The sequence below is a fragment of the Bactrocera latifrons genome, unplaced genomic scaffold, assembly GCF_001853355.1.
Source record: "Bactrocera latifrons isolate USDA-ARS-PBARC rearing strain unplaced genomic scaffold, ASM185335v1 scaffold_189, whole genome shotgun sequence".
Lineage (NCBI taxonomy): Eukaryota > Metazoa > Arthropoda > Insecta > Diptera > Tephritidae > Bactrocera > Bactrocera latifrons.
Window position 1 is genome coordinate 553,425 of NW_017535396.1, and position 12,837 is coordinate 566,261.

General features: G+C 41.4%; 1 protein-coding gene across 1 annotated transcript; it reads right to left on the reverse strand.

The window, feature by feature from the left end:
* Positions 1 to 322: 322 nt before the first annotated feature.
* Positions 323 to 12,528, reverse strand: LOC108967448 (trithorax group protein osa). The gene is made up of 13 exons (XM_018930860.1): positions 12,484 to 12,528; positions 12,225 to 12,381; positions 11,631 to 12,131; positions 10,777 to 11,523; positions 10,498 to 10,676; positions 10,187 to 10,432; positions 8,562 to 8,778; positions 8,131 to 8,313; positions 7,404 to 7,583; positions 5,976 to 6,135; positions 5,568 to 5,772; positions 5,413 to 5,494; positions 323 to 5,332 (listed from the first exon to the last, which is right to left on the reverse strand). Exons 1-13 carry the CDS (start codon positions 12,526 to 12,528, stop codon positions 1,371 to 1,373), a joined length of 6,864 nt encoding a protein of 2,287 aa, XP_018786405.1. The 3' UTR covers positions 323 to 1,370.
* Between the last annotated feature and the right edge of the window lie 309 nt (positions 12,529 to 12,837).

A 12,837-nucleotide genomic window follows, 5' to 3' on the forward strand; every position in this document is an offset into this window, starting at 1 on the left:
CCCTAGCTAGAGCAGTTTTATCTTAATGCCGCGTCTTAGATTTGAAAATTTTATTGTGGGGAAGTGCGCAGTGCTAGATAGCATATGAAGGTATTTTTCGCCCAATCACATGTATGATTCGAAATACAAATTGCAGTTTTACCACTTCAAAACGAGAAACGATTAAAATGAACAGAAAAAAAACGAAAAAAGGAAACCTATCGAAAATATGCAATTATTATAGATTTTTAATACTAGATTTGAGTCAGAGCAATAATTTTGAGCTATTTACATATGTGTGGCAACYTCAGCGAAATTAATGCTGCTATTAATTGATAATTCGAACATTAAACCAACTTCGAATATGTATTAAAAATTTTGCAAATATTTTATAACGAAAGCGCGGCGCTTTTGATATGCAGGACCGCTACAGTTGGGCTTTGGATGCGTTCCAACAAGAACGCCTTTACAATTTTATTCGATCTCAAGGGTTCTGTATACATTATGTTATAACGTCTGGTTCTCTTGAATCCAGTTTCCGCTTCCTTTTAGCATTAGCATAGAGTTTGCTTTAAGTCGCTTTATGTCATGTGTTAGTAATGCATATTTGTTTATGTTTTTGTCTAATGTTTGTATGACATTTCTTTCTATTAACTCTATATCCCAGCATAGGTATGAAATTAGAAGTATCTTAAAATATTACAAAAATAATATTAATAATAATAAAAATACAAAAAGTGAGACATACTTTTCTTTACACAAACTAAATACTACTCACGTTACTATATCTACAAAGTTGATCACCGTTATCATATATATGTATATATTTAATTTATTTGCTATTTCCTCTAGACATATACATCTGTAGGCGGAGAGAAGTTGTAAATGTTGTTTTTTTTTTTTACTTAAACGTCGCTGTGACATCTAAGCCATCTCCGCATTTTGCATTGAACTATAGCATGACTTTGTTCATATACGTTATAACCATTATACCCTTATTTTCTACTTCGCTACGAATGCTACGTTGCTCTGTTGTAATAAATTACGATTCACGTTTACAGTGACATCTAGTGTGCATCTTCCGGCTGATGAGGTTGAGGATGTGCTGTTGGTGGCTGCAACGGTGATTGCTGCTTGCTCCAGTGATAGTGGTATGGCGGCAGATGATAGTGTGGCTGCGGAGATGTTTGTGGTGGTGGTAGTGGCGGCGCCGTTTGCTGTTGGTAGCGCCCATCCAGTTGGGCATAGTGATGTTGCTGCTGGTGGTGTAGATGGTGATGATCCATACCAAGATGCTGTTGTTCATGTATATGGACGTGTTCTTGTTGCGTCTGCTGCTGTTGCACTAACACTGCCGGCACAGCTGCTAACGTCGGCAACATCGTCATGTACTACGCAACTGCTGCTGTTGTAGTTGCTGGTGGAGCTGTGGGTGCGGATGGTGCCGCGGCTGCTGCTGCGTTTGCCGTTGGTGGTGGTGGCGGAGGTGGGGATCGCGTCGGCGCACCCGTTAACGCTGCAGATGGCTGCGCATTGGTTCGACTCTCCGTCCCATTGCCATTGTTGTTGCTGGTATTGGTCAATGGTGCTGCATTAATAGTGGGAATAGGTGCGCTGATCACATTCTTACCACTGCCGTTACTGCTCAGCAGATTCGGCTGCAAATGACTCGCTTCACTGCTGGCCAGCATAGGAGTCATCGCTCCTAGTGCATTCACGTTGGCGTTCTCAATCGCATTTTTTATGTGCATATTGCTGTTGGTGTTGTTGTTGCCGCTGCTTATACTGTTACTATTGCTRTTACTGCTTACCGTGCCGCAGCTGTTGCTGTTGGTACTGCTATTGCTGACATCGTTCAACAAAGCCGCTGCGGGCGCCAGAGCGTTACTGCTGTTACTATTATCATCGACAGTGGCACAAGCGTTTTGAGACTTGCTCATCACTGTAGGCGTAGATGCTGCTGCTGGCAACTTGTGCGTGAATGCTGGATCATTACTATTGTCGCTGGTGTTGTGGTTGCTCGCACTGCTGGTGCTGTTGTTGCCATTTGCGTTGATGGTGCTGGCATCGTTCAAGTCGTTGGCAGTTGCTGGTAGTTCTTCACTTTTAACATCGCTTATTACTACATGAGGTGTGGAGTGTGCTGTTGCCGTATTTGCCACGGATTGTGGCGGATTTGTTGGTACTGAAGCGGCAGTCGATGTTGTTTCCACTTTATTTTCCACTYTTACATCATTGCTGCCATTACTACCGGAAGCGTTGTGCTTTTCGCTTACGGTGATTTTCTCCTCAGTTTGCCGTTGTTGGAAGCGATATTCCAGTGACGGCATCATCGACGGTCCCCCTACACCAGTGCCACGCGACACTTGAAATAATACACGGGATATAATCAGTGCTACCTGTTGGTCGAGTATATTTGACATCACCAAACCGAGCAGACGTTGTTCTTGGTGCATGAATAGCGATCGGTTGTCCGGATGTTTGGCCAGATGTAGTAACGTGCCGGCAGCACGTCGTAGCATGTCCAAACTAGTTCCCATCGAGTCGGGATTTTCGCGCAGATAGTTGATTCCGTGCTGGTTGGCCACGCCTAAAGCTGTTTGCTCTGCTTGTTCGATGAATGCCACAAGATATGAGATACAAGGAGATTGTAACGCCACTGTTCGTGCCATGGCACTATCCGCAGCGGCTAAATAATGCAGCAGATTAACGGAAAACTCCCGCAATACTTGATCTTCATTACGACACAGGTGACGTGTCAACACGGCGCATAACTTTTCCAGCCTTGAATGCGGTGGTGTCGCTATAACGAGATCGACATTGGCATCTGTAACGCAAAGTTTACAGAGTGCTTCGAGCGCTAGCCGTTGCGGCGAAAGCGCAGAATTTGGACCACAAGATGGGAATGGATCTTGACCATGCGCACTTGGACACACAGCCCAATGCAGGAGACCGTCGATCAGTGGCCGTGCGATAAGCTCATCGTAGCGTGACAATTCTAAATGGCCGGCTATATTCGCCAACGCGACGAGCATATTTTCGCGTATGTGAACTAGATAATCCCACCACCATTCGCGTTCTCCCTGTAGTGAACTGCACGAGTCTGAAAAATCAGTGTCCTCCTCGCGATCATAATTACGCGTCTTTGGCGTTCGCTGTAAGTGTTCGTGGTTGAGCAGCAGCAAGCGACCAAGGATAGCGAGGAAGCGGCGCGATTTAGCTAAGAGAGTTTCGTTGCCGGGCACAAATGTCAGGTTGCGGAAAATGTTTGACAGACAGATACAGCGACGCGCCAGCGCATCTTGACACTCACTAACCAGGTAAAGACTGGCTTCGTCACGTGTATAGCACTCTTCTTCTACTGTGGATGCACGCCGTCGCTGCAACACCTGTGCTGCATCTCGCACTGTCGATATTGGATCAAAGTTTTTCGGCACGCTAACACCGCCGCAATGACCTAGTCGTTGTTGGGGCAGTAACTCAATTTCCATATCGACCTCGCGGCAGTCGCTATCAGTTGCTGTTGATGAATTCTCTACGAGAGCAGCRTCTGTGGGTTCCTTTTTRATGAGACCAGGCTGCGCAAATGCAATTTCATCCTCATTCAATTTAGATCTCTTTGCACCGCTACCATCGCAGCCACCGTGTTTGCTGCTGTTATTACTGTTGCTGTTGTTGAATAATCGTCGCTTTTTGTTAAACGCATGCTCCACTCTACTATCCTCCGCACAACTTCCATCTTCCATTTGCTCGTTTTTCACAATTTTACTGCTTGCTTCGCAGGTTCCAGCATTATTCGCATCTTCTGCATTAGTTTTCATTGACGACTTGGTCGCACCTTTACTGCTACTACAGCTTTTTTCGTTGCTGCCACGTATGAAACGTGCGAATGGAATGTTTATAATTTCCGACTTGAACACGTCGATAATGCCATCTTTGGTATTGCGATCCGCAAAACCATACGTCCAACTCCAACCAGTGGGTTCAGTCACATTTGTCTGCTCATAGATGGGTTCCTCCTCAGAGTCCCAGTCCTTCTGTCTGTTCGATACGAAAATATCATCTTCCGACGGTTGTAGACGTACTGGCAAGCCCTTACGCGACATCATTGTGTAGTTGGGTGTGTGCGAAAGCAACATTATTCTCTCTTCAGGATTCGGTAGCACACGTATCTGACCTAAATCAATGCCCTCATCTTCATCGTCATCATCGACTATTGGCATTTGAAACGACTTGTATTTGTCGTATTCGTTGTTACACTCGACGGCTTCGTTGACGCCATGTTGTTGTTGTTTTTGTTTGCGGTTGTAGATTTGTACTACACGTGCATTTCGACTTCCGCCCCTATGATGATCAACGTCCGTGTCGCTATCGTTGAACATCTCTGCGAGATTCTTTTGGAAGTGCTCCAAMAGGAGAGTTAACAGGCCAGGCAAGTGCGCCAGCCCAAAGTACTGTACCGTTGTGTCATCGAAGAGCAACACATTTAATACATCCAACGCCCAGGTGCACTCAGTTAATAGACCGGAGCGCATTGCCATAAATATTCGCCATGGATCCACCGGACAAACATCGGTTTTAGTCAAACGTTTGCGTCTATACAACACGGGTGTGGTGGCTTCAACGCTATCCGTCGGAAAAATTATCTCCTTTTTAATGATTTGGGTGCCGGCAGGAGTTGGAAACTGTTGCTGTGGCTGAACTTGTAGGGGCTGCTGTTGTGCTGGTAATTGTGGTAGGCCGGGAGAGCCGACTTGTGATACCGCGTTTACGGCGGACACCTGTGGCTTGGATACACTAGCAACAGGCGCACCCATAACTGATGGCATCGCATTAACTGTGCTGGGTGGTGCTATGGATGGTGGTGGACCGCAAGTAGGAGAGCCTGTGCCTCCAACTTGAGGTGGCGCTGGCATCACAAAAGGTGGCTTTGTCATGTTTTGACTGGACGTCGGGCCAACAGGCAGTTGCTGGGCGGGTGGTGGTGGCATACCGGGCCGTTGTTGAGGTGGCTGCTGTGGACCTCCGCTAGATGGCCGCAAAACTGTGCCAGGTGCGCTCGCTTGGGGTGGTGGCTGTGCAGTGCCTGCCATTTGTGCCCACTGTGGTGGCGGCGGCTGTTGCTGCTGACCTTGTTGTTGGTATGGGGGCTGCTGTTGTGGGGGAGGTGGAGGCTGTTGGGGGACATAACGATGCTGCTCCCATTGCACGGCGGCCGATGACTGTTGATTTGGAGGCCCTAGTGGACCGCCACCCGGCGGTGCGGCTGTGCGTGGTGGTGCACTACCCCAACCTTGTGGCGAGGGTGCAGAAGGATATTGCCCACGGTATTGAGTTGAACCGCTCCAACCCCCTATTTATTATAATATATAAATAAAATCAGTTACGATTTATAATAAGCGTATTGACAGCTCAGTAGAAATGTATACTTACCGTATAATTGAGGTCTGGTGTTATAACCTGGATAGGGTTGTGAATCTTTCACAAAATCCGGATGTCGTCGTGGTTGCGGCGTCTAAAGTGAAAATAAAGTAAATGTAAAATAAATAAAAAAACGTTTTGATATCAAGAAAAACTTCGTAACGCACCTGATCGGGCGGCCTATAATAATCCTGTTGAGTTGGAGCAACTGGTGGATAACCGCCGCCTGGCGCTTGCGGACCACTAGTCGGTGGACCAGCAGTTCCACCTACCGCCGAACCAGGTGGTGTAGGTGTTTGAGAGCTACCCGGTGGCGGTTGGCTATACGAACGATTACCATAAGGGCCATATTGATTTGCACCAGGTGGAGGACTAAATCGTAGAAAGTGGGAAACGATATCAATACATATAATACGGAACAATCAGTTAAATTCTAATAATTAATTAGCCAGTTTTGGTATGCTGGATAATGTGTCAGAAAACAATACTTTTGTAATAACTGATCTGTTATGTAGTTAACAAGATATGGGCTACTAGGTATCAATGTATGGAGAAGTAGAGAAAATAGCACTCACGCTTCCCCCTCTGGTCCATAAGGAGGGTACATGTTCCGATTTTGTGGTGGAAATTGTGGTCCTTGGCTCTGACCAAACTGGCCCGGTGGACCAGTGGCATTGTATTGATCACTTGAACCATATTGACCGTAAGCACCCGGTTGACCCGGATATGGGGAACCTGTGAATAAGATGAAAAATAAGGAAATTATTTGTAATAAAAGTAAATAAGCGGTATACACTGGAGATTTTTGGACATAGTACAAATTTTCAATTATATGTATATAATAATATAATATAGGACATGGCTTAAGAGAAAATGTAAGTGCAATTAAAGAATATATGAAAACATAGAGTGATAAATAATCCGTCTAAGGAACACTTATAAATGCATATGGTTTGTTTACTCTAGTTGTATTAATCTAATTAATAAATTATTAGTCCGATTTATACGTTGCAGTATGTTATTTAGTTTTAATGGAATATTAATGAGAGTTAGTTGTAATTTAATATAAAAAAATATGAGAGTTGTGGATTTGCTTCAATATCTATAGTGAACACACACATATATATATATATATACTTGTTATGTATAGCATATATATATTTATACCCTGAACATGATRTAATACATATTAAGTTTGACACGAAATTTGTTAAAGCCAGAAAGAAACGTCCGAATCCCTATAAGGTATATATAGTAAATAAATGATTAGCGTGATGAGCTGAGTCGATTTAGCCATGTCCGTCTGTCTGTCTGAATATACCAACTAGTCCAATAAATTTTGAGATATCGATTTGAAGTCCTTTTCTGTACATTTTTCGGAACCGCCGATATCGAATCACCATTTCAAATTGCTGCCATGAAAACTGATCAAAACCCAGGAAAATATTAAAGCTTCGTTGATACCGATGTTAATGTCTTTTCTTCCTTTATTAATTCTTTTTTTTTTTTGAGGGGGAGACATGCAATATTGAAACTATTTATGGAAAAATCCTTTTTAACAATTTAATTTTTGAAATCAGTTTTTCTCTCTTTCATTTGTGATATTTCTAATAATAAAGTAATCTAAACGTTTTGTGGTGGTTGTTATATGCATATACATATATATACGTGTATATCGACTCTTGAAACATTTCTAAAAGCCATTAGGTATGCATGTATCAATTATAATAAATGGTTAATATTATAACAGAGATATATAATATAAGAAGAAAATAAAATAATATTTTTTGAAGAGACCAACAAGAATGATATGAAGTTGAAGGAAAAACACAAAAAATAGTTATATACAAAATTATGAAAGTAATTCGTAGAGAGTGTATATTGTAATGTGTTGTATAATATAATCAAAATTATTTTCCAACAGAAGGACAATGCAAAACAAAAAGCAACTAATTTTAGAAAACTACACAAGAAAATGAAAAAATAATCGAAAAAATTAATACCTGGCGTTCTAGACACCGGCGTGTAAGCATTGCCAACGCCCTGTTGATAAGGGGAGGCACGGGGCGGCGGTGGCGCATTGCTGACGCTACTATTGCCACTACCACCGCCACCCACAACCGGATCGTCAAAAGGATTGCTCACACTAATATTATCACCAACTGCTGCTGTTTGAGTATTACCTATGGATGCGTGATGGAGATGAATTGTTGTGATGATTCAATGATTTTGGTTTGGTTATTGTTTTTTCGTTGTTGCAGGTGTTTATGTGGATGGTATTCAAAGAAAAAAAGATGTTGTTCATTGTGATGGTGGGTTTGGTGATGTGACGATGATTTTGATGATTGGTGATTGGTGATGAGTAGGAAAGTTTTTAGAGATTTGCAAAATAAGAATAAAAAATTAAAGAAAAAATCGGTCAACTTTGGTTTTTAGTTTTGCCACAAAATATATAAAAGAAATAAATTATAAACGCTTAACATGAACTAAAGGATTGCTTGCGCTTGTTGTCTTAAATAGCTAATTGAAATCGATTTAAGTTTGACCCGTGTTGATTGTACTTTTTGTTGGAAAATGAAAAGTTAGTTACAATTTTTTTTTGTTATTGTTTATGACGTGGTAGTTATAACTGATACTTGTATAAAAAACTGTGGTGCAAAAATTTACTGCGTATTTGCTGTTTACGGTCTTAAATATTCACGAAAAATTAAATTGTTTGTTTGTATTTACCTGCATGTGGGGTTTGTGCGTTGCTTTGTGAGGGTGGTCGTTGCATTTGACCACCACCCGCACCATAGTCTGGCTGTGGCCCTGCTGTGACGGGATAACCACTCGGATAACCTGGATAACCATCAATCGTTGCATTGGCGGCAGCGCCCGGTGCAGGGAATGAATCTTGGGAATTTGAGGAACCTGCTGACATTGTTGATGTATTTGTATTTTCAAGCGCAATTGCACCGCCAATTTTTTCATTTGTGTTTTTTTTTAAAGAAAAATATTGATAAATTTATAATTAAAACAATGCACAACGGTAAAATTAATGAAATTGAAAACTATTTCTAAATTTCTTATATTTCTATTTGTTCATAAATATTTTGCTTTAATAAATTATATCCTACTCTTCAGTTTACATAAGTATYCTAAAATGTTCACTCTCTTACCTGGCGATGGTACAGAAGCGGCTTTGGTCGATTTCTTTTTTGTACCGGCTTCCACTTGCTGAATAATGGGTAACGGGTCTATGTCGCCTCGATCGAAGTGACACTCGAAGGTCAACAAATTYTTTGTGTAGTGTTTGCGGAGGGTGTAAGCAGCACTACTGCTGGCACCTATGCCCAATAAACCGGCAATATCTTTCCATGTTTTACTTTTCGTAACCTTTTGTGTTATTTGTTTTAGTATTTGCCGAAACGTAACATAGCAAGTTGAAGTTTTTGTTTATAGAACAAAGGAGAAATATATAGTTAGTATAATTGAAAATATAACCTATATGAAATATATAATATTATATAACAAACGTAAATTTAAAATTGATTTAAAAAAAGAATTGCAAGCAAGCAATGATAGATCATTGACACAAACAGTTGCTTCTCTTTTTAAAATATATTTTCTATAATCATTATAACTTAAAATATATGTTTTTAGTAAGATAGTTCGAAAAAAGGTATATTGGAAAATACATAAGAGTAGAAAATAATAAAATATATGGAGAAAGCTACACGGAGATTCAGAAATTTTAATGGAATGCATAAAATAATATCACTGCTACTTACATACCATGGGAAAGGAAATCAATCAACACTAATCTCTTATACACATCTAGAACTTACATACCATGGGAAAGGAAATCAATCAACACTAATCAGTTTTTTACAACACTAAGTAGGAAGGAAAAGGGATTTGTGGATGGCTTATAATGTTGATTTGAGAGATGCATAGTGTGAATTTTTTTACGTGTTATGACACTTCACTGAAAAGCAATGTGGTTCTAAAAAAAATATATATTAAAGCAATATGAAAAGTAGAAACATAAAATTGATAAAATATTTACTATCATATAAACCGAACGTTTTAAATACTAATTAGATGAAGATTCATAAATTGTAAATAAAAGAAGCAAATGAAGAAGTATGTGTATCAAAAATTCTGCAAAACATTTACTTACACACATCGACATATAATTTAGCAAAAAGAAAAGAAAGCTAGATAGTCTGCATGCACTCTCTAGGCTGTTAAGCAAAGACTAAAATTTGGAACAAGAATTTTTTAAGTTTAGGCTTAAAATCATGCGTATCCAAAAGTATATAAAAAAAGAGAAAGATAATATGTACACCTTAAGCCCAGGCCTCTGTTCATTATTCTTTATATTTGAGGTTGTATGTAATATTCTAAATCTTGTAATGTATGGGCTGACATTTTTTAGTCTAATAGTCCATATGGAGGAATGTGTTTTTTTTTAAGTATTACAATGACAATACACTTGACTAATGCAATGGGGGGACTGTTGAWGTTGATGGCAATGATTGCTGGGATATGATCATTATATGCTAATAGTTCGCAAAGAGCTAAGTGTTGGTGATTATTTGCCACAATGCATTATTTTCGTTTTTAGTAATAGTTTAGAGTATTTAACAGATGCTAATTTTGTGGGTTGTTGTACAAAACAGTAATAGTGGTACTAGTGGTGGTGGGTAGTTTTGCTATTTGGTAGTACTACTAGAAGGTAGTAATGGTAGTGAATCTAAAAAGAAGTTAGTAAAAGGAATTACTACGGCACCTTGCATACCTCGACGAATCCTCCACGTTCTTTTACATAAATATATAACCTATATAAATCGAGCGGTTGTTTCGATATTGTTGGACAGGCGGTGATGGGTGTGCGTCGCTCTTCCATGAACGCACGCAGCTTATCAAGCCAACTTCGTCTCTCCGGATTATCATCCATTTCGTATAGTTTGCATAGGCTATCGGATTTTTTCGTAGACGATGTACGAAAAGTCTCTTGTGGCGGTCCATGGCTATTGAAAACTTGCTGTAAATAATTAATACGAAATACCGTTAGAAATTGTTTGATTCTTAAAGTAGGCAGCAACTTACAGGACTTACTGGTGGTCGCGTCCAATTCGGGGGTGAATTCATTTCATATTCTTCACTGGGCCCAACTGGATGTCCGGGATGGCCAACCGGCGATGTGCTTGGTGGCGCTAAATGGCTTTGGCTATATGGATCGTTTTTACGAGATTTTGGTGTTGTGCATTGTGGATCTTCACCAGAAGCTGTAAATTGCAATAATCATTTGATTAACAATTACAATTATTTGAAATAGTTATTTTGATTATATTGAATTCATGCACTTTCTCCTGTGACTTCGCTCACCTGCTGAAGCATTTGATAGCGTACTTTGTTGGCTAACTTCGTCTATGGGAGTGCCATCTGGCCCAGTTGTCACCACTGATGTGACCGGATGGGGTCCCGATGCTGTAGATGAACCCGACGAACTAATGCCGTTATCCTGTGAAATGTGTTCGCCGTCACCGGACAACACTACTCCGCTACCAATATTACCGCTCACACCCACCATACTACCAATAGGACCAACTCCACCCATCGATTGTGGCGGCGTACTTGTTGGTGGGCCCATATTTGTAGGTCCGTGTGGCGGTCCCATGTGGTGAGGTGGTCCCATTGGCATACCCGGATGCATGCCCGGCCCATTACCATAGCCCTGCTGCGGCGCTGGACCGCTGCCATAGCCGCCCTTATGTTGTAAATGCTGTTTCAAATAGTTAAGTGGGCGCGGTGAGCCGCCTCCGGGTGGCTGTGGGGGACCGCCGGGTGGAGGTGTTCCTTTGCCTTGTATATGATTGCCCATACCGGCAGCACCGGCACCGCCTGGTGAGCCGCCTCCTCCGGGACCACCTTGTGGTGATGGTGGMACCCAATTCTGATAGGGTGGATACTGCGCATGTGGACCACCGGAACCAGTATGATTTGGCATTGGCCGACCTGGATATTGAGGACCGCCACCGGGAGGCATACTATTGGCGGAGGTTGGTTGATTTGAAGGCGGTTGAGAGGGCGCGTAACCGCTGGGTGTGTATTGCGGACGAGGCGGGTAAGATCCTATYGTTAAAGTGGTTAGAGAGGCGATAAACAATATTAATAAGTTTTCGTAATCAAATGAAATCTATAATCAATAATATATATTCCAAAACTTTTTTATTGCTTACCTTGAGAATATTGTTGGGACTGTTGTGGAGGCGGGTAGCCAGTCGGTAAACCTTGCGGTCCTGGTCCCGGACTCTGTCCTGGACCACCCATTTTATAGACACCATGCATATGTGGTGGTGGTGGATAACCKCCCGCACCACCACTKGCCCCTTGTGGAGGTGGTGTTGACATACTGTTCAAGCTTTGATTTGGCGGAAGTTGTTGTTGTTGTGGACCTGTAGGAGCTCCAGGACCACCTGGCGGTAGACCACCAACTTGTTGTTGCGAGCCACCAACACCAGATGGTGAGCTGTGCACACCACCAGGTCCCCCGATAGGCTGTTGCTGAGATTGCGATTGTGCAGACATTTGCTGCTGCTGTTGTTGTTGCTGTGGACCACCGCCACCTTGCGCCGCTTGCATATGGGGCGGGGGTGGTGGAGGTCCAGAAGCGCCAGGCTGTTGCATAGGACCACTACTTGATTGATTACTAGAAGGTCGTGAAATTGGATGATTTTGTGCTACACAATAAGAAGAGAAAAGTTTTCATTAGTAACGTTGACATGTAMATATGACTATTTGAGATTTTTCTATGTCTTCCGTTTTMCACTTACCCACTGCTGGTGACATTGAACGCGAACCTGAAGAGCCTGTTGGTGAAGGTGTGGGACGCATTACCTGCTGTGAATTGGGTGTGCCCGGTGGCCCCGAACCCATGCCGCTGTGCCCGCCGCCACTAGAACTATCGTTGCTATTCTGGCCGATCAATTCCTGTGAAAKAATAAGCATTAATAAAATATTACTGGTGAAGTAGTTTGTGTTATGTTTTAAAGGTGAGCAACAAAGATTTGCAATATGAAACGGATACTATACTTTGTACAAACTTTCGAAATGTTCCCAAGGCAGAATTTTATTCATGTTTCTCCCCGCGTTTTATTCAATTTTTTTATTTTATTATTCTTATATATTTGTATTGTGTTGTTTCGTAGGTTTATTCTTTTTCTATATATTTTTTTTTTATTGAGTTTTGTTTTTGTCAACAATTCTTATTTAGAATAATAGAGTTTTTTTCTCSAATTGATTTTTCGCCCGAAAGCCGTATTTCATTGCTGACATTTCATATAAAATTTTGAATTGAAAAAAAACTTTTTCATAGAAACTATTTGCTACAAAGTGAAAATTACAGAAACAAGTGGTTGCAATATCAAGCGATGAGGGTTTTATGAA